The sequence below is a fragment of the Poromitra crassiceps genome (genome assembly GCF_964638095.1).
Source record: "Poromitra crassiceps genome assembly, chromosome: 17".
Taxonomy (NCBI): Eukaryota; Metazoa; Chordata; class Actinopteri; order Beryciformes; family Melamphaidae; genus Poromitra; species Poromitra crassiceps.
Window position 1 is genome coordinate 31313569 of NC_139635.1, and position 23708 is coordinate 31337276.

General features: G+C 44.2%; 1 protein-coding gene across 1 annotated transcript in view; it reads left to right on the top strand.

Moving 5' to 3' along the window:
- Positions 1-23708, top strand: part of LOC310792339 (GREB1-like protein) — a gene marked incomplete at both ends in the record, with an annotated part of 31269 nt that overhangs the window by 2186 nt on the left and 5375 nt on the right. Inside the window, 24 exons of the mRNA XM_083654061.1 lie at positions 175-348; positions 1493-1669; positions 1948-2124; positions 2287-2409; positions 4714-4836; positions 7470-7601; positions 7775-7900; positions 8871-9008; positions 10065-10250; positions 10512-10811; positions 12060-12188; positions 12716-12850; positions 13513-13710; positions 14396-14576; positions 15302-15491; positions 16437-16573; positions 17279-17621; positions 18312-18427; positions 19189-19418; positions 20115-20689; positions 20994-21096; positions 21248-21397; positions 21571-21707; positions 22549-22710. Coding sequence (XP_083510187.1) covers positions 175-348; positions 1493-1669; positions 1948-2124; positions 2287-2409; positions 4714-4836; positions 7470-7601; positions 7775-7900; positions 8871-9008; positions 10065-10250; positions 10512-10811; positions 12060-12188; positions 12716-12850; positions 13513-13710; positions 14396-14576; positions 15302-15491; positions 16437-16573; positions 17279-17621; positions 18312-18427; positions 19189-19418; positions 20115-20689; positions 20994-21096; positions 21248-21397; positions 21571-21707; positions 22549-22710 — 4442 coding nt within the window. The remainder of the gene's footprint in view (positions 1-174; positions 349-1492; positions 1670-1947; positions 2125-2286; positions 2410-4713; positions 4837-7469; positions 7602-7774; positions 7901-8870; positions 9009-10064; positions 10251-10511; positions 10812-12059; positions 12189-12715; positions 12851-13512; positions 13711-14395; positions 14577-15301; positions 15492-16436; positions 16574-17278; positions 17622-18311; positions 18428-19188; positions 19419-20114; positions 20690-20993; positions 21097-21247; positions 21398-21570; positions 21708-22548; positions 22711-23708) is intronic.

Here is a 23708-nt window from a genome sequence, read left to right on the forward strand (position 1 = left end):
CCCTTTGTCGCCACCTGGTGAGTAAATATATATGTAACTAAAACCATTAAAATTGACAACCGGTCCGTGACTTTTTTTTCCATGTATCTACCGGTCCTTGGCACAAAAAAAGGTTGGGAACCCCTGATGTAGAGTATGTAAAAATGCTGTGATCTGGTACTGTATGTCCGTCAGACATGAAGTCGAAGGCGGAGCTGTCTCTGCAGGGCGCGGAGCCCACGGGCCACGAGCTGCTGAACGGACACAACGAGCCCGAGGAGCCTGAGGAGGAGGAGGACTCTGACACCAGCAGCCCCCCCCTGCCCTACCTGCAGGCTCCCGCCCCCGACGGCTGCTGCACACTGGACGGTACGCCCCCTCCACCCGCCACACCCTCCCAGGCCTGGCCTGCATTACTGTGCAGTACTAATGTCACTTTACCCTGTGCGTTTGTACTTTTTAGTAGAGTTGGTCAACTTAGATGAGAACATGGACACCAAAATCATCGGATAAATACATGGTTGCTCACCTGAAATAGTTCCCCAAATAAGCCTTCGCAAAATACATCAGCTATATAGAGTATGTATTTTAGTAGGCCAACCCAGAAGTTAGCATCGCCCTGGTTCCCTCGATGGGAATTTTGTATGGGGATTTTGGTTAGATGCCTGAAATCTGTCTCTGTGGTTAACAAAACTTTATGAAACTGTGAACTTTGTGTTCAGCGATTTTTAAAAATCGCCATTTTCAGAAAACGCTTAACAAGTTTGAGTTCCTATTTTCTCACCTTTGAGATAACGCTAGTTGCCTACTGTCAACTATAGACTGTAAAAAAAGATGGACGTAATGAGTGTGACCGACGTCACCCATTGATTTGTGGACTCCCATTTTGAAGCCTCGGGTTTGGCATTTTGGCCGCAGACATCTTGTTTTTTTGGAGCCAGAAGTGACATATTTGTAGCCATATTAGGACGAGAGGGGGTTTCCCAGAGCCGCAGGACCACCTGCTATTGGTCCGTGATCGGCGAGCTGGACAGGCGACCTGTCAATCACGCCCCAAACAGTGTTTTCTATCGTTTCTTTGACTCTAAATGGGTGAGTTATATAAAAACCCACCCCCGTACAGTTGTCATGAAAGGTGAAATTAGCTATAGAGACCAAAACCGTTTATTGAACCAGGCTGTAAACATGTTTATTTTTGCTGTGAACTCGTGAATGGAGAGTGACTCCCTTTTGGAGCCAGCCTCAAGTGGCCATTCGAGGAAGTGCAGTTTTTAGTACTTCTGCATTGGCCTCAATACGACCAAACCCCGCTGTCAACACAATGCATGCTAAAGCCTTAGGATGGAGCACCTAGCAAACAATCTACCGGGGGCACATGGGATGATTTTAGTGTCTGTACTCTCATCACTGTCCAGGTAAGCTGACCACCAGCCAATCTCCCCAAATCTTGGTCTATTCCTTCAACTACCGTGACTGCTTCCTCCTCTCACTGAAACTCTCTCTCCCTCCTCAGGTTTCTGTCAGGCCGGCAAGGACCTTCGCCTGGTCTCCATAGCAACGGAGTCCATCGAAGTCCCAGCGGGCTTCGAGCTGGTCGGCGCCAAGTCCCCCAGCGTCCCCGAGCACATCCTGGCGTGTGCCGTGGACCGGCGCTTTCTGCCTGATGAGAATGGGAAAAATGCACTTTTAGGTCAGTCTGTACCCATGGTCCCAGATGAAAGCGGAGGGAGACGGATAGCTATCATCATTGCTTTAAGATCCCTGTGAAATTAATATCTGCTATTCTTACGTTAGCAATGGCATTCTTCAGGATGTAACATCCTGAAGAGATTGGATATTCGTTTGATGCTGTAGTATCTTATTACCCTTCTTTGTTGAGCGCTTCAGCCTGTTTTCATTGGCCTGTTATCATCCTGATTGTAAAAAAAATAAAAATCTGATTGGTTTTTTTAATTGCGTCACTCCCAGGGTTTTCTGGAAACTGTGTGGGCTGCGGGGAGAAGGGCTTCCGATACTTCACAGAGTTTTCAAACCACATCAACCTGAAGCTGTCCACCCAGCCCAAGAAGCAGAAGCACTTAAAACACTACCTGGTGAAGAATTCACACGGTGCTCTGTGCAAAGGACCCCTCATCTGCTGGAAAGGTCAGACCACTTTTTCGATTTTGTCTGAAGATCTTGTGCTGTTGCATACACCGCGTCACATCAACCCAACTCAAACTGTGTGTCCTGTGCAGATGTGAAATTTCAGTAATTAGTCAATTCACTATCGTTATGTTTTTTTAACTCCTCCTTGTCGATCCCCAGACTGTAAAACCCGTCAGTTCTCCAGCAGTGCCTCGACCTCCAAGCCCAGCTCGTCCTCCTCTCTCAGCAGCAAGGAGAACGGAGGCACCAACGGACACAGCTCCTCTCCCTTCTCCCTCTCAGGTGAGACTCACATCACTCACCTGCCAGTACAACACTATTATCTGCACTTTCTGCACAAGAATGACATGAATGAACTTTTCTGCTGGATGAGTATACTAAAAACTAGAGTCGTTTGGCTGGTGCACCCAATGACCGTAAAACTCGAATAAAACGAGGCTCTCAATTATTGCCTGGATCTCTAGCAATAACTGACGAGTGCTGTCTGTACGCGTAAATAACGCGGCCCGAATAAAACGCCAGGGAAACAAATATGGCAGAATTACAGGAAAATGAGCCTAAAATAAACTCAAATAAAAAGTATTAAAATACAGTATCACCAAAAAGAGACGTTGCATTTAATGGAATATGCTGACAGTATAGCAGTTGTAAGTCAATACATGACAAATGACATTTTTATTCACTTTTGTGGCATTCGGTTTTGATGATGCTTTGTTTGCAAAACTTATGACCAGTATATTCTATATATGTTACCAATAATAAACATATTAATTGTTATAATTAGTAGTAGTAGTAGTTGTAGTAGTAGTAGTAGTAGTAGTAGTAGTAGTATCTGATGTCAGTTGCCACTACCACCAGTAATATTTATAGGTTATTAATCTGAAAAGGCAATTGTATAAATTTGAGCAGCACAATTCTTTACAGAATACTGCTAAATTGTTTCATTTTAGCCTCTGTGGCCCTGCCAAAATAACTCACGGCCTGTCTAATAATGATAAAAGCCTCTGTTTTGTTGAGGTAAAAAACGCCCCTGGCTGTATCATATGATTTCACCCCCCACTTAAATCTTTATTGACAACAAATAAAATGACACATCTACACACAGAAAAACAAGAGGAAAAAAGTGCTTGTGATATGTCTTTCATTCCACATTACAACTCCTTTCCAGTGTCGTCTTTTTGAGTCTTGTACAAGGTCCATTTTCCCCATTTACTCTCCAGTTGTTCTTCCTGTAGTCTCCGGATGTGTCAGTCCTTTCCATTAAAAAAAGTTCTTCCACAATTGTTAGCCTTTGGCATTTTGTCAGTGCTATTTCCCTTCCCCATCTCCTAGTGATCGCTTTTTTGGTTGCTACTAGCAGTATTCCTGAAACAGTTTCATCAGAAAAATTACAGAGATAAAGTACCAAACAACTCTCAGGGATCTTATATCCTAGTATTTGCTGAAGCTCATCAGATATCATTTTCTAAAACTTACTTATTTTCTGACATTTCCCCCCAAAAATATGAGAATACTTTTCACTCTGTGCAATAAAAAAAAACGATGTGATTTTTCCATGAGAACTCCCTCCAGGTCCGTGAATCTGAAATTTCAACATTAAGCTCTTTCTCCCATTTCACCTTTATATACGGTAATCAGTTGAGTGCTTATCATTAGTGCCCAATCCTTGATATAAATGAAATCACTCTTATGTTACTCTCCTTATATGCTTTAGTTATGATTTGGATGACACCATTCACTTCCTTGGAAGGGTCTGCTTTGATTTTTTTTTTATATAATAATCCCTTAGTTGAAAGTATCTGTAGAGGTCATGTTGCCTTAGATCAGATTTTTCTCTCATATTTTCAAAACACTCCAGCTCCCCTCCCTTCTCCAAGCGAACATCATATGAATATTAAACAGATTCTGCTCCTCTTCAAGCAGATCTTGTTCCTCACTGACCTCGCACACAACGAGACGGCCAGTTCTCTCTCTCTCTCTGATTGAAAAAGCACTCTGGGGCTTAGGCTATTGATTTGTTCTGGACCTGGAAGCTCTCAGAGCCTGTCACCAGTGATCTCACATGTTAATGTGTTAGGCAGTTGAGCTGCAGGTCTCATTGTTGCCATACATCTTGCTTGCACTCTCCTGACCACGACCTTGAGGTGCAGTACTTCCTGCTCCCAGAAGACGGTGCTCACGTAGGAGGCAGAGGGACTGTTCACCACAATATCCCCCTCTCCTCTTCTACGCCAAATTACTTTGTTTGTCTAGCACTCCGTCGAGGAAAAGGAGAGTTTATTATCTATTTGCTGTTGTGTAATTGACCTGGGATACAAAAACAGATGGTTTGTTAGCATTAGCGATTTGTTTGATAGCGACGTGAGGGCTGCAGTGACCGGACAGGGGGACGGTGGGCGTTTGCTAAGTCACACGGTTCTTCAGGTTGTAGTTTGAGTTTCTCGTCCCACAGATTCATAGCCACAGTTGTTAGTGGACAGGTGGACTTTGCAGACACACATGAGACACGCATGAGAGGGATAGAATGTATGAGCGATTGTTTGTGATTGGATAGTACTAATGTCCATCTCTTGTGTCTCCCTCCAGATTCTCCTCCCACCAGAACAACTCAAGCCTCCTCTGTGTTTTTTGGAGGCCAGGAGCTGGGCAGGGACTGCAGTTTCCTTAAACCTCTGGCCTCCACACCAGGGACCAAGAGTCTACCAATAGGTGAAGCTCTTTTTTTTTCAATACAGCCTAATAGCTTGACACTGGTTTATCAGTTGGCTAATTTGTCTTTACATTTTCATTTCAGACTATTATTTCGGTACTATGCTAATAGTCAACTCTCTGGTACTTTACTGCCAGTGTGGGTATATTATTAATCTTCCCAGGTAGATAGAATAGAAATGAAAATCGCATGTGATTTCTTATGACCACATGCGAGTGACTAGACCTATCATTGGTTGCATCTAGGCTTTGACTCAGTAAGGATTTAGACTGCCTTCATGTCAGTGACACTTACATGGCCTTGTCTGCTTGCTGAAAATTGTTGCTTAGCGACAAGATTGTTTACGTGGGGTCGTATAAGGCAGATGTTGCTGTGGCTGGCTATGGAGCCAAAATTAACCTCTGTTGTCTGCTTGTATGTGAGCGTCTTTGCACACTCATGAGGAGCACATATATATACACAAACACACATATGCATTAGGGCTGCAAGTAAGAGTTATTTTCATTGTCGATTCATCTGTCGATTATTTTCTTGATTAATCGATTAGTTGTTTGGTCTATAAAATGTCAAGAAAATGGTGAAAAATGTTGATCAGTTTTTCCCAAAGCCCAAGATGACATCCTCAAATGTCTTGTTTTCTCCATAACCCAAAGATCTTCAGTTTACTGTCATAGAGGAGTAAAGAAACCAGGAAATATTTACATTTAAGAAGCTGGAATCAGAGCATTTTTTACTATTTCTTTCTTAAAAAAAGAGTACCGTAATAATAATAAAAAAAATATTGTTGGCAATTAATTTAGTAGTTGACAACTAATCGATTAATAATCGCAATAATAATACCGTAATAATAATTGTTGCAGCTCTAATACACAAACACATGTGCATGTGTTTGTGCCATCGGATCGGATTAGACGACCCCTCAGTCAGATGGTTTACTAACTATCTGACTGGAAGGAAACAGTCTGTAATGGCGGAAAATATCAAATCCATTTCATTGGACGTCGGGAAGGGCGTGCCCCAAGGTTCCATTTCCGGGCCTATCCTGTTCACTCTTTATATAAATAAAATTTTTCTTCCTTCTGATCTCTGCAATGTCCATTATTACGCGGACGACACAATCTTATATTGTTTTGGACCCACCCCGGCACAGGCCGTCTTATCTTTGCAGGCCGCTTTTGATTCGTTGCAACGGTCCCTGTTCGATCTTAAATTAGTTTTGAACTCCACTAAGACAAAGTGGATGTTGTTCTCAAGATCTTTAAACAGAAATGATAATTTGTGTATCCGTACGCTTCAAGGCGACCAAATTCAATTAGTCCATTCTTATAAGTATCTTGGTATTTGGTTGGACACCAAACTTTCTTTTCATGTACATGTAGAACATCTCACAAAGAATTTGAGGAGAAAAATCGGCTTTTTGTATAGAAACAAGTCTTGTTTTTCACTATTGGCCAGAAAAACTGTTGTCCAATCTTTGATAATGTCAGTTTTTGATTATGGTGATGTGATTTACATGTATGCCTCTCCATCCGTCTTAAAGCCTCTTGATGCTGTATATCATAGCGCTCTGCGTTTTGTTACAGGTGATGCTTTCAGTACACATCATTGTATTCTGTACGAAAATGTGGGTTGGTCCTCCCTGTCGGAGCGTAGAGATCAGCACTGTCTGATATTTATTTATAAAGCATTAATTGGGAAACTTCCACCTTACTTATCCGCACTCCTTTCTTGTAACAGTGGAGGTTATCAAACACGATCGCGGTCCTATATCAGACTGTCTGTCCCACGGGTGCGAACCGAACAAGGAAAGACCGCTTTTTCTTGGTTCGCCCCCAACAGATGGAATGTGCTCCAGGAAAACTTAAAAATGGATAATTTGATCCCGCTTGCTTCTTTTAAAGCACTTTTAGAAAGCATTCCTCGCAAGGTGTGTTCATGTTTTATTTGAAATTATTTAATTATGCTCTTGATGCTTGTTATTGTCTGCTGTGTTAACCTGTAATTTTGTAACTGCTGTATATGTTCTTTGTACACCAGGGCTCCCTTGTAAATGAGAGCTTGCTCTCAAGGGACTCTCCCTGTATAAATAAAGGTAAAATAAAAAAAATAAAAAATAAAATGTGTGCACACTTGCTATACACTGATCAATACTGAAGGAAGGAATTCTGTAATGACTTTTTAAGGCCTTGCTATCCATTAGCTCCTTTACAAGGTTGTGATATTGACACGCAAGGGCTACACATAATAATCAATGTTTTAGTGTAATGCATACACAGTGAATATGAGATTGGAAAACGCCAAATCGGCTTATTGACAATAGCCATTCGACTATAGGAAATCAATAACTTAGTGTTAGTACTGACTCATTTTTATTTATTGCTCAGTCTCTGTAGACAAACATCCTAATACCTTTCATATTTTTCACGTGTCTGTGTCGGCCTGTGCATGTTTTCTTTTTCCCGGCTCACAAATTTGGACAGATCGCTGTGCAAATCTGCAATTTGTTTTCAATCATATACTCTTAAGCATTTTTGGGGTATTTGTGCTAATGCGTGCATACCTGTGCATTTGTGCTTGTGTGTGTGTGTGTGTGTGTGTGTGTGTGTGTGTGTGTGTGTGTGTGTGTGTCCAGTGCCCACAGCTCTCCGGGTGAGTGTGCCAGTGAATGGCCTGGGTGTTGATGGGCGTCCTCCCTTACTGAGCCCCTCCCAGGTGTCCTTAGGGCCCCCGGGCTTTCGCAGCGCTGACTTAGGAGACAGCCCAGGTCAGTCCTGCTCTATTGTTATGTTGGACCAACCTCACTGAAACTGACATCTAATAAATTATTAGATGTCATGCATGTTCTTTTCAGTTTATTAGTATTTACAGTATATGCAGTATCAAACATTTTTGCTCTTTCTTCTGTTTCAACCGTGTTTTATCTGTCATCTGTTTTAGCCTCGTCTGCCATGAACTCCGGCCCTCCGAAGAAGCGCCATCGGAGTTGGCACCCCAACACGATGGTGCCTGTCCCACCCACAGCCGTCCCTGTTCCAGCCATCCGGCCAATAGCCTGTCCTCCGGGTCAGTTCCTGAACGCAGCCATAATGCACTCTGCATGAGCAAAGAACTTACATTGCTAAGAACTGAAGGCTAATAGGTTGTTCCACTGCATCATCAGCGCACAGCAAATCTGCCATTTTGGCCTGAAGGAGGCCGCCATTTTTGGCCTGAAGGAGACTACCCTAATGACACCAGTAAAACGTCCCGCCTACAAAGTGCCGTACAAAAGTACCTCTACCAACACGGCCTGTGTTCTTTTCCGGTCATGGCGTGTCTCTCTGTCATGCTTCTGTGCTGTGTCCCATTAGTGCAAGGAGGCCTTTTAAGACCAAAATGGTGGCAGCGCTGTTGAGAATTGACCCTCTTATGTCATGTGCCTGCTTTTTGCTCAATTTGCTGTGTATGTACATACTGCGTGTGTGTGTGTGTGTGTGTGTGTGTGTGTGTGTGTGTGTGTGTGTGTGTGTGTGTGTGTGTGTGTGTGTGTGTGTGTGTGTGTGTGTGTGTGTGTGTGTGCGTGTGCGTGCGCGTGTGTGTGTGTATGCACGTTTCTGTGTCCTTGGGGGCCTAGGCTGTGTTGTTGACGACACTCAGTGCTCTAAGCCTCCCTCCCCCTCGTTTTGGGTTGAGGACGCCACATCCGACAGACATCCTCTGTTGTTAGGGGTGACTCAGCCAGCATCTCCATGGAGATAAGGCCAGAGAGTTTTTCCTGCAGAAATTAGGAAAAAATGCATCATTGAAGAAGATGGTTATATAGCCCTCTCACGTCATCCTGTTTTTTCTTCTTCTGATGGCTTTGTGAGCAGCATCTCTATCGCCACGCTACAGCAGCCGCAAACACAAACCACAGTGTTTTCTGTCCAACGTCAAAATGCTACAACCTTAAAACCACACTATTTATTTTGACTTGGGCAAAGCTTCTGTGTGACTGCAGACTAATCCTAGGATTGACGAAGCATTCCTTTCCCCCCCCCCCCCCCCCCCTCAGCCTCTGTGCTAGCCATGTCCACTCCTCAGCCACCGGTAGCGGCGGTCGTTCAGCCGCAGCCCATCACCGCTGGGGAGACGGTCATCGTCCCCGACAACCTGCTCAACACTTCAGGAGTTCGCCCTGTCATCCTCATCGGTACCATCTCCTTTCAGCTTCTTTTGCCTGCTGACTGATAGGGTCAAATGAGCAACAATCAATCCATGACAGAGCCCTTGTGTAGAGACCTAGGCACAGCTTACAGTCAGTGGTAAATAAAAATGTAGGTAAACTATGACCCCCAGTGGAGAAACAAGTACTAATACAAGCAATACAGTCCATGATACAAGCACATTCATTTCTATTTCAGCATTATTATAATTTTTTTTCTATAGAAGTACCTATTATCATACAACTCGCATCTGTTTGATAGCATTTACTAAGGGGTGAGCTGGGCTGTGTTAGAGCGGCCAGAGATTAAAATAAAACCATTCATTCATCCATTCATTCATTCATTCATTCATTCATACTAATATGTATATTGTGAACAGTGTTGGGGGTAACTCATTACAAAAGTAACATATTACATGTAATATATTACTTTTAGCAGTAACTCAGTCAGTAACTTATTACTAATAGGATTTCAGTAATATTATACCAGTTACTTTGTCAAGTAACTCAAGTTACAAATTGAGTTACATTTTATTAAATCAAAGCACATATTTAAAAAGATACAATCATTTCCTAATCAAACTGTGTGGTTTTATGCAAATAACCACTATAGATGACAATAACAAAGGAAAATAATAACATTTAGAATTTTGGATTGTTTACACTGACTTGAAGGCGGTTGAAATTATTTTTTGGGATGGTTCCGGGGCGGCGATGTCATTCTGCTGCTGCTGTTGTTTTGGTAAAAGTAATGCAAAAGTAGTGTAATAAGTAACAAGTTACTCTACACAGAAAGTAATATTGTAAAGTAACTTATTACTTTCAAATGAAAGTAACTAGTAATATAGTATATTACATTTTGAAAGTAACTTGCCCAACACTGATTGTGAATTACCTCATAAGTATCAGTCAGCCCAAAAACACTGGGTAAACTCTTATTCTGCAAACTGAGAGAGAAAAGAAACATGTTATAAATATATTGTACTGTATAACGGAAGTTAATTGTGTATGCCAGTTGTGTCTTATGGTGACTTTTCTTCACAGGGCATGGCACTTTACCCTATTTCTACGGGAATGTTGGGGACATAGTGGTGAGCCCCCTCCTGGTCAGCTGCTATAAGAGCAGCCAGCTGACCGAGACAATCCTGGAGAGCTTGGGCCTCAATACCAGCCAGCTGCTCAGCGTGGAGACAATGATTCTGCTCACCTTACAGTATCTAGCACGCTTAGGTAAAGTGCCAACACAACACACCTTACAGTATCTAGCACGCTGGCCTCATATTGTGAGGCGAGCATATCGCCCCATCCCTACTTGGCATAATATTCACAGTTGCACATGTGAGCTTCTGTATGTTGATTGAGGTGAATTCCTCTATGTCCTTCTCGGGGGAAATGGTGAAAGTCAAGGTTTGAGAGTCTTTCCTGTGCTGATCTCTGATGTTTAGGTTTGAGAGTCTTTCCTGTGCTGATCTCTGATGTTTCCTCGTGCAGGTGCAGAGCAGATTCCTCTGCGCGAGGAGTTTGAGCAGATCGTGCTGAAAGCCATGTTGTGCTGTCCCGGGGGTCCTGCCCTCTCCCCGGCCCAGCTGCCCTGGCTGGCTCGGCTGGAGGCCAGTGTCTCTGGGGGCAGCGTCCAGGTTCTGGTGACACAGAACTCTTTGGGAGAAGGCATCTCTGAGCTGCTGCGCTCGCTCGGCGAGGGACTTCAGCACCAGCAGTGCCTGCCCACCTACGTGCTCATCATCTGTGCCTCCAAAATGAGCGGCAACGAGTTCTGTGTGCTCGTACTGGGTGAGTGTTGTTGCAGCCGGGCTGTTCCATTACAATGTCGGTTATGTAAGCCTTGATGCACGACGAAGTGTCCATTATCAGATATTAATGGACGACATGCGCTGAGGACGCTTTTCTGATAATGGACACCTCGAAGTGCATTAACCCACCCATGGTCTTTCCAAAGAAAAAGAAAATACCGGTACCTGGAACAATCATTACCATCCCGTCAGTTTCTCATGCAATGGAAACGTCCTTCACTGCTGCAGTAAATAGGACGAACCTTGAATACCAGTTAACAACCAGAGGTAATGGTTGTCCGGGTAGTGTAGATTTAGATTCCCTGCCTACCAACACAAGTGTCGCAGGTTCGCACCCCCGTGTTAGCTCCGGCTCGGTCGGGGCGCCTGTTCGGGGCGGAAGGGAACTGGTGGCAATAGCGTGATCCTCCCACATGCTACGTCCTGCCGGTGAAGCTCCCTGCTGTCAGGTGAAAAGAAGCAGCTGGCAACTGCACATGTGTCAGAGGAAGCATGGTCCTAGTCTATGGCTCTCCTCAGATCGGCAGAGGGTGGAGCAGCGACTGGGGCAGCAGGGGGAGGCCAAGTTTTTGGCCAAGTACAATTAGGGACAAAATGGGGGGCGAATCAGAAAACATAATAATAAAATAAAACAACCGGAGGTAATAGAACACTTGGCTCAGAGCCAGAAAGCTAACATTAACTGCTTTCTGCAGTTATGTTAGCAACTTTCAAAGTCAATAACTTTGCGTACAGTGGACAAACAATAAATATAATTTAGAGTATGTTTAACAACAAGACAGGCTAGCTATCCAGCTATGTCATTGTATGTATGTGTGTGTGTGTGTGTGTGTGTGTGTGTGTGTGTGTGTGTGTGTGTGTGTGTGTGTGTGTGCACGCGTGTGCGCGTGTATACTAACCCTGTGTGGATGTGATATGAGTGTTTGCTATCATGTTGTATGGCCTGGCTCAGGTTAAACCCTTTGATTTCTGGGAAAATGGCTGTTTTATCCGGGTGAAATTACTTTTTCCAGGGCTAATAAATGACTTGGTATCAGTTCGGTGCATAGACTCGCCTACTCACCGATACCCGATCCAGCATTTTGGGCAGTATCGCAGCCATTTCCGATACTGGTATTGGTATGAGAACAACACTAGATAGGTGTTATTATCACATCAAGGGATGTATGCTGAAGTTGTAATAATCGGATCTAACCCTATGTGATCTAACCCTATGTGCCGGACACAGGAAAGTACCAAGCGCGGGCCTTAGCAGAAGGCATGCTGACCACCAACGAGTTTCTGAAGGAGATCAGCTATGAGCTCATCACGGGGAAAGTCAGCGTCTTGGCATCTCACTTCAAAACCACCTCACTAGGTGAGTGCCGGCTCCATCAAACTGACTGGAGAGGACAACCACGGAAAGCTCTTTTCAGCTTTCACGTGCCCATCTCTCTGTGCTGCTTGTTTACGGAAAGTAATCGAAGGGTTAGGGTGCTATGTTAGATGTTACATGCTATGTGTTCATGTGAGAGGAAAAAATAATTAGCTGACATTCACTGTGTTGGGTTTATGTTATGGCACTTGTTTCAAACTGTAGATATTTCATTGTGGAACAAATTGTCTGTGACGTGTATAATTGTATGTTACAACCGAATGATGAAAGGTGTAAAATGAGCACATAATGATGCAGACATGTACATGACACATTACATTTTTTTTTTTTTTTAAACATGGTTTCACACACCAATTTCGGGAGAGCTTTGTGTGTGAGTGTATTATAATGAACACACAGTATAAATGAGTGGATATTTGTGTATGGATGTGGTGCTATATCAGAGTGGATATTTGTGTATGGATGTATATCTGTGTGTGTCCCTGACCATGGTGACCTGCTGTCTCCAGGCGACAACCTGGACAAGCTGCTGGTGCGGTACCAGCGCAGACGGAAGGGCCAGGTCATCCAGCCCTTCCAGGGCGATGTCACCGACCACATCCACTCCCAGGAGGCTGCCAGCATGGTGCCGCCCGCAGAGACAGGTTAGACTGCTCGCCTCTCTCTCACTGTCTGACGCGCTCGAGTCTAAATAAATGCATAATAAAAATACCACCAGAAATAACTACTATACATTTTTCGTAGAATTATTTCACGTATAGAATCAGCTACTCGCTCCCGCTTATACATTGGATTAAGTTTTGTAATTGATAAAGTACAACAGAATTCAACTGACAAGAGAGCATTTTGAAATGTTAGCGTTTCAAAATGTTATCTGCCAACATGGTGTGACCTTTACTGGCTTTATCTGCCACCATTTTTGCAGCCATTTGGCACTTGGCAGGCGTTAATTTTGGACCTTGGCCATAGTCATCTTCTTCCACTCAGAACCATCTGTCACTCATTAGAGAAAAGCTGCAGGTTAAACTCTATTAGTTGGCAGTAGAACAGACAATCCCCTCAAAAACCCATTCAGTTGATCAGTCAATATATTCTCAGTAATCTTTTTGTTTATTGTTAGTATCGTTCCCCACGCTGAAAGCAGCTGACACACTGGAGCTGCTTGTTATGAAACACTGTGCAGCCATTCTGGTTAGAATAGGGGTAGATGAATTGCAAACAGCTCAACATGTCCTCCAGTATACTGACCGTTATATTGATGCTTCAACCAACCTTGATTTTCTCCGTTGACGTCTGGCTGTGACAGAGCTGTTAAGCGAGGTCTTCCAGATCTACCCGCCCCAGCTGAACGTGGCGCGGAGCTTGCTCTCTCAGGTCTGCTCCATCGCAGACTCAGGGAGCCAGAGCCTGGACCTGGGCCGCTTCTGCAAGGTGGACTTCCTTATCTTGGTCCCACCTTCTCATATTCTGGTCCACCAGACTGCACAGCGCATCCGACAATCAGGTATATTGTTGTTATATTGTAATAGAGAGGCAAAGTGAACGTCACTTCCTGCTTCAGCACTGTACCAGAGATTTTCATCCGCCATTTATTTTCCCATAGACATTTCGTAAAATGTTTGTAAAAAATAGTTTTACTTGGTCAAACCAAACGGGATATATTTAGAATCGGGAGAGACCATATAACTTTTTCTCTTGGCCCAAAACAAAAAAAAACATTGAAAAAACATTTTCTTTAAATCCGCAGCTTTTTTTTACGTTTTGGTCCAAGAACCTAAATGTTATGTGGTCTCTCCTGTTTCTAAATATATCTGAACCGTGGTCAGGTGTCCATACAGGCACAATTGGCTGTGTCTGCGGGTGGGAAGCCAGATGTCACCAATGTCCCATCCTAGCCGCTGCACTAGTGCCTCTTCTGGTCGGTCGGGGGCGCCTGTTCGGGGGTGGCGGGGGAGGGGAACTGGGGGGAATAGCGTGATCCTCCCACGCTATGTCCTGCGGTGAAACCCCTCACTGTCAGGTGAAAAAAAGTGGCTGACGACTGCACATGTATCAGAGGAAGCATGTGCTAGTCTTTAGAATTGGCCAAGTACAATTGCGGAGAAATCAGAAAAAAAGAAGAAGATTATAATCAAACAGCAGAACCTCATCCACATTCATTAATTCATGGTTCCTGTATTTCCTGTCAGGAGTGCTTGTGGACCTGGGTATAGAGGACGCCCCCTCGGCTCACCAGAGGTCAGACAAGTACGTGGTGCGTCTGGACGGAGACGTCCATGCCAAGATGGAGGCCTTCATGAGGAAAGTCAAGCAGAACCCTTACACCCTGTTTGTCCTCATTCACGACAACTCGCACGTCGACCTCACAAGGTAAGACAACCCCGAGCAGCACTGGAAGTCTCACTTAAGCATTGCTAAAGCTCCCGTCTTTTTTCTTTTCTTTTTTGCACTTTTGATCATCTGTTAGCTTTGGAAAAAGGTTGAGAGTTGTTTTGTCTACAAAATCTAGCCCCTGTCCTTCTTACATTTTGTTTAAAGAGCAGTTCAGAGTAGCGAACAGGTGCTGCTAACACTCTAAGAGTAAACACATAACAGAAATATCTATGTAACCTTGAATTTGAGAGAAATGCTGCCATGGGAATAATAGAACAAAATAGATCCTTCCCACTTGACCTGAAACTCATAATCTGTGATGTCTTCATTTTATGTTTTTGTTATTTTCATCCCTGCGGCACTCAATAGACATGACAGACATGTATTTATTTATATGGAAATGCTGTGGATTTTTTTTACATAGAATGCTGCCCTCTTCATTCACCTGTTATTTCCCTCCATGTGACAATGTAATTTACAACTATGCTCCACCCTATTAATGCTATCTACTGTTTCACTATGCTTTCATAAAATTGTTGTTAATATTGGTTTAATTTCTTAGGTAAGATACCTCATAAACCTGTCCTGTCTCTACCTGCATAATCGTTTTATCCACTTATTTCCTATCGTTTGTTCTTGATTTTGCTATGTGCAAATAAACGAAACTAAACATAAATTAAGTAATCAGTCACACCTTCCACACACTTCACCCCCCTGTGCAGCGCTCTGTCCGGCTCTGTGTGTCATGGCGAGCTGCAGGGTCTGGCAGACAGGGTGGTCAACTGCCAGGAAGTTCTGGAGGCCATCAACCTGCTGGTCCTACAGGTCAGCTGCTTCCCCTTCACCCTGCAGACCCGCCAGTCCCGCATCGACCTCAACAACGAAGTTCACTGGCCCTCCAACCACAGTCTGGTGAGTATTCCTCACCGTAGAAAGGCCCATGGGTTCAGGGACTAAGCCAACAAGCCACCTAATGTAATGAAGGGGGTGAATATGATTTTAAATGATGTACAGAACGTGGGTCTAGGAAAGATCATGCAACAACATTGTCAGATATGAGATTTTTCATTTGTAAAATCATGAGTTAAACCTCCCCATCATTAGTGGCTTGCAGAAGCAAAGTATGTAACAGCCTATGTAACTACTCCACCTGGTGGACTTGATCCGCAATTACATAAACAGAGAGGGCAAGAGAGCACTTCTTTTTAGGATCCATTTCACCCATGATGCATCAAAATTACTGAACTGAAATTCATTGTTTTTGCTATGATTTTAGTTCATTAGGTGCTTGGTTGTAATTGTACTTGTATTAAAACACAATGGATAGGGTTAATACTATCCACTGTTTTAAGTCAATTATATAAAGCAACTTATTAACTTGAGGACCCTTCCCAGCAGTATCCCTCAGTGAGACTTTAGGCTATGCTATTTTATTCATATAGTCATCATTTTACAGAGTTGCATATAACATTCTCTCAATTTTCAAATCAATATATTTGGAAAAGATGGTTTACAGTTTTTGGACATGTGTGTGCATCATGTGTGCATACGTCCCACTGCTATTTGCTGAAGTGCCCTTCTGAAAACACCCCATGAAATGGTCATAATTGTGTAAATGAATCGACTATTTATAATGACTGACGTTAAGATTGAGATTAAGATGGACTATTTATCGCTGAGAAGAAGGGATATTTACAGATCTTTACTGATTACAATTTTTCATTCCACTTGAAGACCTTATAGGTTTCAAATGTACATCTAATCTTGAGCTATTCTGATTATTTGATTCACAAAGATACTGCATGTGGAGAAGTCTGAGGACTATTACCGTAGTCATGGTGTCTTGCTGTCTTCCAGCAGGGGGAGCAGTCTCATAAGGAGTTGGTCTACTTTGGCCTGAGGGACTACAGCAGCTCCCTGCAGTGGGGTGTGGCCAGCCCCATTCTACGCTGCGATGATGCATTCGAGAAGATGGTCCATACCCTCCTGGAAAGGTCAGTATGGAAAGGTTATTGAAAAATCACTAGTTGTTATCCAAGGTGAAGGCTTTCAGATTATTCGCTCTGGTTTGATAATGGGTAAAGATAAAAAAAAAAATAATAATAATAATAAGAAATCTGAAGATACAGTTCCATTGTATTCAAGAGAAGGCAGACATCTCTGCGGCCGATATCTCCAAAACTCAGGCAACTACGGTATCCCAAAACGATATAGATGGATAAATAGCACTACAGGTAAGACGAAAAATGTGTATTTTGGATTTTAGGGTGAGCTGTCCCTTTAAGTCACTATCGCAGACACAATGGTGATTGAGCCTATTGTCCATTAATGGAAGCCTTAGCATTTTCACTATTGCAGCATTTATGAACTGGGTGTCTGTGGTGACACCCCAGAAAGGGTACAGTAGGCGGAGCTATCGCAGTAGACTCGCTCTTCACGTTACTGTAGGTTCCCGACAACTTTTGTGTGAAGCAGATAACAAGCTACTTTTTTTTCCGGTCTCTGCTAGCATTGTGACCGAACAAACTGACTAAACGTCAGATATGCAACACAGTTTGGATCTCACCTGCAATTACCGATCATCGCCATAGGTGTCGCCAAAGAGAACGAAAAGGAAATCTTCGAGATTATCACTTTAAAGTGTTGCCAAAAATCTCAAAATAGGCCTCGACTAACAGCCTCTCCTGTTTGTATCGCAGGCATCCCCACCTCCACAGCATGGTGATCCGCAGCTACCTGCTGATCCAGCAGTACACAGAGGCCATGATGGCGCTGACCTCGTCCCCGTCCCTGAGAGACCACATCACCCCGGAGACCCTGGCCATGGTGGAGGACCTCATCTGTGGCCCCGGCAGGGAGGGCTCCCAGGGGAGGGGCCACATGTTGCTGGTGCGCGTGCCCTCGCTGCAGCTGGCCATGCTGGCCCGCGAGCGGCTCGAGGATGTCCGCGACAAGCTGGGGCTGCAGTTCTGCTTCGCCGTGCTGCTGGGAAGCCCCGCCTCCGAACTCAGCCTGCCCAGAAACTTCCTCAGCCGCCTCAGGGTGAGTCGACAGGATAGCAGAGACCATCGCCATGTGAAGTTGGCTGCTGATGGGGGACACGCGCACAGGACATTAATCACTTGAGCTTGTATTGTCATTTTTGGGAGTAGAGATCTGGAGCTCCTAAACCTTTTAATATATATGTTTTTTAATGAAATTGCTGAGGTCTACTCAAAGACCTATAGGTTTTTGAGAGTTTTGATACGGATAGTTTTGTACTGAAGCTGCAGATGGCCAATATTTAAATGTTTCCACTTCCATGCCCAAAAAAATATGGATGTAGCTGGATGGAAAAGTATCTGAAACAGCATTTTTAGACCATCATGGTACACTAAATCACTGAAATCGATAATAATGCCATTATTTTGGGGTTAGTTGTTCTTTAAGGCTGTGAGACTCATCCCACCTATTTATTGAGGTGGAATCTCTGGGATAGATTATTACTGCCTATAAATGAAGAATACATTTACATAGAAATATTATTGAGAAAGTAAAGTAATGAATAAAATCTGCAAAGGGAAAACATTTTTGGAGACCTTTTGTGTAGGTGTGGTCAGGAAGGATCCTCCCTCATATCAGCATGGGGCCACATGACTGCCTGATATCCGCCTGATGTATGGGTTTAGCCTCATACAGTAAATACTAAAAGAATAAATTGACGCACTAAATGTGTGTTGTGTTCTGTTGCAGGCATGGCGCGGCTGTGAGAATGAAGACTGGGTGCCGCACACCTACGAGGATCTGGAGGGGCTGCCTTGCATCGTCATCCTCACGGGGAAAGACCCTCTTGGAGAGACTTTCCCCAGGTGCCATACTCTTAATTCTGAGATTAAAGTCAGACTTCTGAGATTAATGTCAGAATTCTCAGATTAAAGTCAGAATTCTCAGATTAAAGTCTGAGAATGTGACATCACTGATGATATTACCAATGTTGTACCGAAATGTGAATGTATGGGGTCCCTACATTTTTGCGATGTCAAAGTGGGGTCACAAGCCAAAAAAGGTTGGGAACACCTGCTCTAGAGTCTGAACATAGTGTAGAATGTCTGCCTAATAACATTTGAACATGTTTGTTGTCTTTGTTGCTCTCCGTCGTGACTCCTTGCATGTTTCCAGCAGCGTCGATGCAGAGTTTGAGGTCATGACGCATGAGTCTTTTTGCAACGCACACGCAACTGTCAGAAAAACATGCCGGCATCGAAAAAAGAATCGATACCCGCAGGCAGATGATTCCGAGCAATTGGACAATTTGAAACCGGTTCTAAACGGTTCCTGTTCTCGATTCCATCCCTACTCAGAATCAGACTTTTGATTAATCACATATTTTCACGTACAGTATTAGTTCGATGCTGTTTTGCTCATATTATGTTTTACATATTTTGTTTTACACGTCAGTCTCTGTGCTATAAGTGAAGTCCTGATACATTTTGTCCTGCATCTAGTAGTATGTCAAACCTGTATTGGGTAACTCTCCAGGTGAATACCAATAAAACAAGCTAAATGTACTACTTGGTGAAAGAAAGTAGTTCTCGTTCTGAATCCTCTTCCTCACATTCTGCCCCTGTAGGTCTCTGAAATACAGCGACCTGCGTCTGATCGACTCCAGCTACCTGACGCGTACGGCCCTGGAGCAGGAGGTGGGTCTGGCCTGCACCTATGTGTCCATGGGTGTGGTCCAGGAGCCCAAGCCGGCCATGGGCCCCCGGGACCCAGAGGGAGAGAAGGCCCCGTGTTCCAACGATGCAGAGGAGCTGGAAAGACCGCAGAGCAACGGCAGCGCTGCAACCAGAACCTCTGGTGAGTCCCTGGCCCGGAATACAGGATTCAAAGTGCCATGTGTATATTTTAATATCAAGAAATCACCACATATTGGGAAGACGATTGGCAGCCTGAACGGCAGTTCAACTATTCTAACTGCATATGTTCAGAATGCATATTGGCGGTTATCAAGGGCCGTTATCGCCGTTTATGGGAAATGTGGTCTTAATTTTGAGTCGACTGGTAGCTCTTACCGGGGCGGGCGGGCATTCACACCAATCGCAAAAATCGAGTCACTCACTCGAGTTCGATCGCGCACGTTCTTGGCTCAAGTTGAAAAGGGAATAGTGGCTGAGGCGATTATCGCCTCATTCGCACCGCCTGGGGCGAAATGGTGCCTGCTCGTGTGTTTGTATTGTAATTTTTGTATGTAATCTCGCCTCGCTAATTTGCGAAACCGCGTTTGGTCTGAACGCAACATTATGGTTACCAGTAGAGAAAACGCTTGCCTTAATAAGCACATTCTTCAGCAATAGCATTTATTCCACTAAACCCACACTTTTACAGTCGAATTATCAAATGTATCTTTAACACTCATTTCACTTGAACAGCAGTTGATGGCCAAATCATGTTACCTCGCCCAAAACCTAATGCCTTAACTGCTATCTTTCAGATCATCCTTATTTGCATTGAACTGAATCTTAACATGTCTTCTCACGTCTCGTTCTCACCCAGGCTCATTGGCAGAGAACGGCGTCAGCTCGTCCAACCTTGCCGACTCCTCCCAGAAGCCCTCCACTTCCTCTTGCCCGCCTGAGGGTGCCCTCACCAGAGAGGAGGGCACGGCAACACAAACAGGGTTCAAACAGGAGTGTGATTTCTTGGGAAGCCAAATCTCCTCCCATCCGTCCAAAGCCTCCAAGGCCCCTCCCTCCCTCTGCTCCAGCTCCTCTTCCTCCTCCTCCTCTTTCTCCCCGTCCTCCTCCTCCACCCAGAGGCCCAGCCAGTCCACGCATTGCGCTCGGGACGGCAAGTCCGCCCGCGTGTCCCCGCGCACGGTCATCGTGTCGCGGGCGGCGTACAGCCTCCTGGCCGGGGAGTCGGGGAGTCAGCTGAGCTCCTTTTCCCTGCTGCCTCACGCCGACGTGGGCTGGAGCAGCCCGCTCAGGCCCCTCATCACCCACAGCCTCCAGGGGGCAGAGCAGAGCATGTTCTACCGCCAGTGGAGCATCGCCAGGCAGCATCACGCCGATTACGAAGCGCCCCCCGTGCCGCACCCACGACGCCTGCTGCTCAGCGGGCCGCCACAGGTAAAACAAGGGCTAACAATCCTCAAAATCAGTTGCGATGATTGGAGCAGCAAAATGATTTACTGCACAAACATTCTAAAGGAAAAAACATTATTTTGTTACAATTTTTGCATTTTTTTATCAACATCTTGACAATTTTCAGCTGTAGCTGGTGTTGTAAATGAAATGAAGCAAAACAAAACACATGGCAATATTTGATGATGAATAATTGCCGAAACTAAAATCATGACATACTGTAAATTGTGCAGTCCTCGATGTCAGTATCGCTGCAGCATTACAGGACTCATCTTTGTTCCTTTGCTAGGTGGGAAAGACAGGTGCCTACCTGCAGTTTCTACGTATCCTGTTTCGCATGCTCATCAGACTGCTAGAGGTAGATGTGTATGATGAGGAAGAGGTGCCAGAAGGTGAGGACCGTTTGGGACTTTTCTGTTTCCTTTATCTGGACGTACATGTTGCTGTTTAATACATCAGATATAGCATCAAGAACATCCTAAATAGGACATTGGCAGTGATTCAATCTCAGTTCTCAGGCTTTCATTTTCTTCCAATCTCCAGAAACGTCGGCGGTTCTTCTGACCCCAGTCAGCGTCCAGTGGCCTGACGTCGAGGACATTCGCCAGCTGCCCTTTGACCCCTTCCCCCGGGAGCCAAAGTTCAGGAAGGCCAGCCCTGTTTACACTGACAAGATGCCTATGTGCTGGAGAGGTCATCACCATTGATGTCACATATAACACAAATAGTATTACAAACTATTAAGAAATTAATTGTATTATTATTATTATTATTATTATTATTATTATTATTAATAATAATAATATTAAATAAATAAAATAAAAACCTCTGGGGTCTGTGACATGTTCTGTATTTGTTTTTTGCAGATCCTAAACAAGGAGAGAGCCAAACGCCAGCCAAAAGAGAGACCAAGTCCATCCGTCTGAGTAGGTTTGCTGCCCACAATGCCTTTCATCACTGTGAACAGTGTCACCTGTACTGTGAAGCCAGTCCTGCCACACAGGTGAGTGCAGCGAGCACACACGATTACATCACTCAGGTGCTGATGTGCTGCTTTGCACAACCAAAAGATATGTCTACTCTGTCATAGAAGACTACAAGAAAATATTCACATTTAACACATTTAACAAGCCCCTGAGAATCATAACAATAATAATAATCGGTGTGGGCGTCCGGGGGTTGCACGTTGGCTTCCTCGTGTTACCGCCGGCTTGGTCGGGCGTCCATGCAGGCACAATTGGCTGGTGTCTGCGAGAGGGAAGCCGGATTGAGGGTATTGTCCTGGTCGCTGCACTAGCGCCTCCTCTGGTCGGTCGGGGCGCCTGTTCAGAGGGAACTGGTTGGAATAGCGTGATCCTCCCATGTGCTACGTCCTAACAGTGAGGCTCCCGCTGTCAGGTGAAAAGAAGCGGCTGGCTACAGCTCATGTCTCGGAGGAAGCATGGTGCTGTCTCGGCTCTCCCCAGGTCGGGAGAGGGTGGAGCAGCGACAGGGGCAGCAGGGGGAATAATTGGCGAAGTACAATTGAGGAGAACATGGGATAAAATCTGGAAAAGAAAAGAAATAAATAATAATCGATTATTAAAAAAAAAAAAATTGTTAATTTTGTTGGCTAATTTTCTGTTGTTCGACTAACCGATTCTTTGTTGCAGCTCTACTACACATACATATAACCTGTCAGAACACTTTGAAACCTGCTAACATTTTCACCCTGTTTGTGTGTGTGTGTGTGTGTGTGTGTGTGTGTGTGTGTGTGTGTGTGTGTGTGTGTGTGTGTGTGTGCACGCACGTGCGTGCGTGTGTGTGTTTGTGTGCGCGCGCATGCATGCGTGTGTGTGTTGTAGCTGTCGGAGTGCACCTTCCACGCCTTCACCTTCTGCTCGTCCATGCTGGGCGAGGAGGTCCAGCTCCACTTCATCATTCCAAAAGCCAAGGAGAAGCACTTTGTCTTCAGCCAGCAGGGCAGCCACCTGGAGAGCATGCGCCTGCCCCTCGTCTCCACCAAGGTTGGTTCAATGTGTAATATATGTACTGTACAGTATATGTATACGCTACAGGGGTTCCCAAACTTTTCCCACCAAGTACAGTACCACTATGTACCAAACCAAATTTCCCAGGGACCACCTTTGAAAATGTTTTGTCCCCTCGCCAAAATTTTGCCTAACTTTTAGTGTTATTTAGCCACCTTCCTGACAAGCTAGCATGACATGGTACCAATCGATGCATTAGGACAGGTCTTATAGTTTCATATGATACCAGAAACTTCACTCTGGCTTTAAAACTGAGCCGGCTACAGCCTCTGAAAGTAACATTTAAACATTTTAATATTTCCCGAATATCGCAATATTTCCTCGGAAAATCGGCCCAAGACGGCTACTCCTCAGGGTTAATGTGTAAAAACTGTTGTCTGTATTTTTCTTTTTTCTTTTCTTTTTTAATTCAAACCACCAGTTTGGGAACCAATACGCTATCAGTCCAAACTTTTGACACATGACACTTTTCTTTTTTACTCTGTTCATCATTTTAAAAAAGACATCAGAACTATGAAATAACGCAAATGGAAGTATGCCGTGACTGAGTGTTACACAAATCCAAACTATCTCATATTTTAGATTATTGAAAGTAGCTGCCCTTTGCCTTGATGGAAAGCCAAAGGCTTTGGAAAATAATTCCCCCCGATCCCCTCTCTCTCCATGTCTCTCTAATATAAGATTGTTCAATTATGTTTATTGATAGTGCTTAGCTAGACTTAGCTAGACATATTCTTTGTAAAGCCCTCTGAGATATGCTTGAGAATTAGGGCTATACAAATAAACTTGACTATTGATATTTGTCAAAGCATACAGTAGGTCTTTAGATCAAAATGCCTTTAAGATAATGAAAAACAGTACATTCAATTACGGTAGGTGTGTCCAAACCTTTGACTGGGAGAGTATGTGGGTGTTTATGTGTTTGTATTTACAGACAGTGGGCTTGTAAATCTGAGCCATCCTAGAGAAATTAC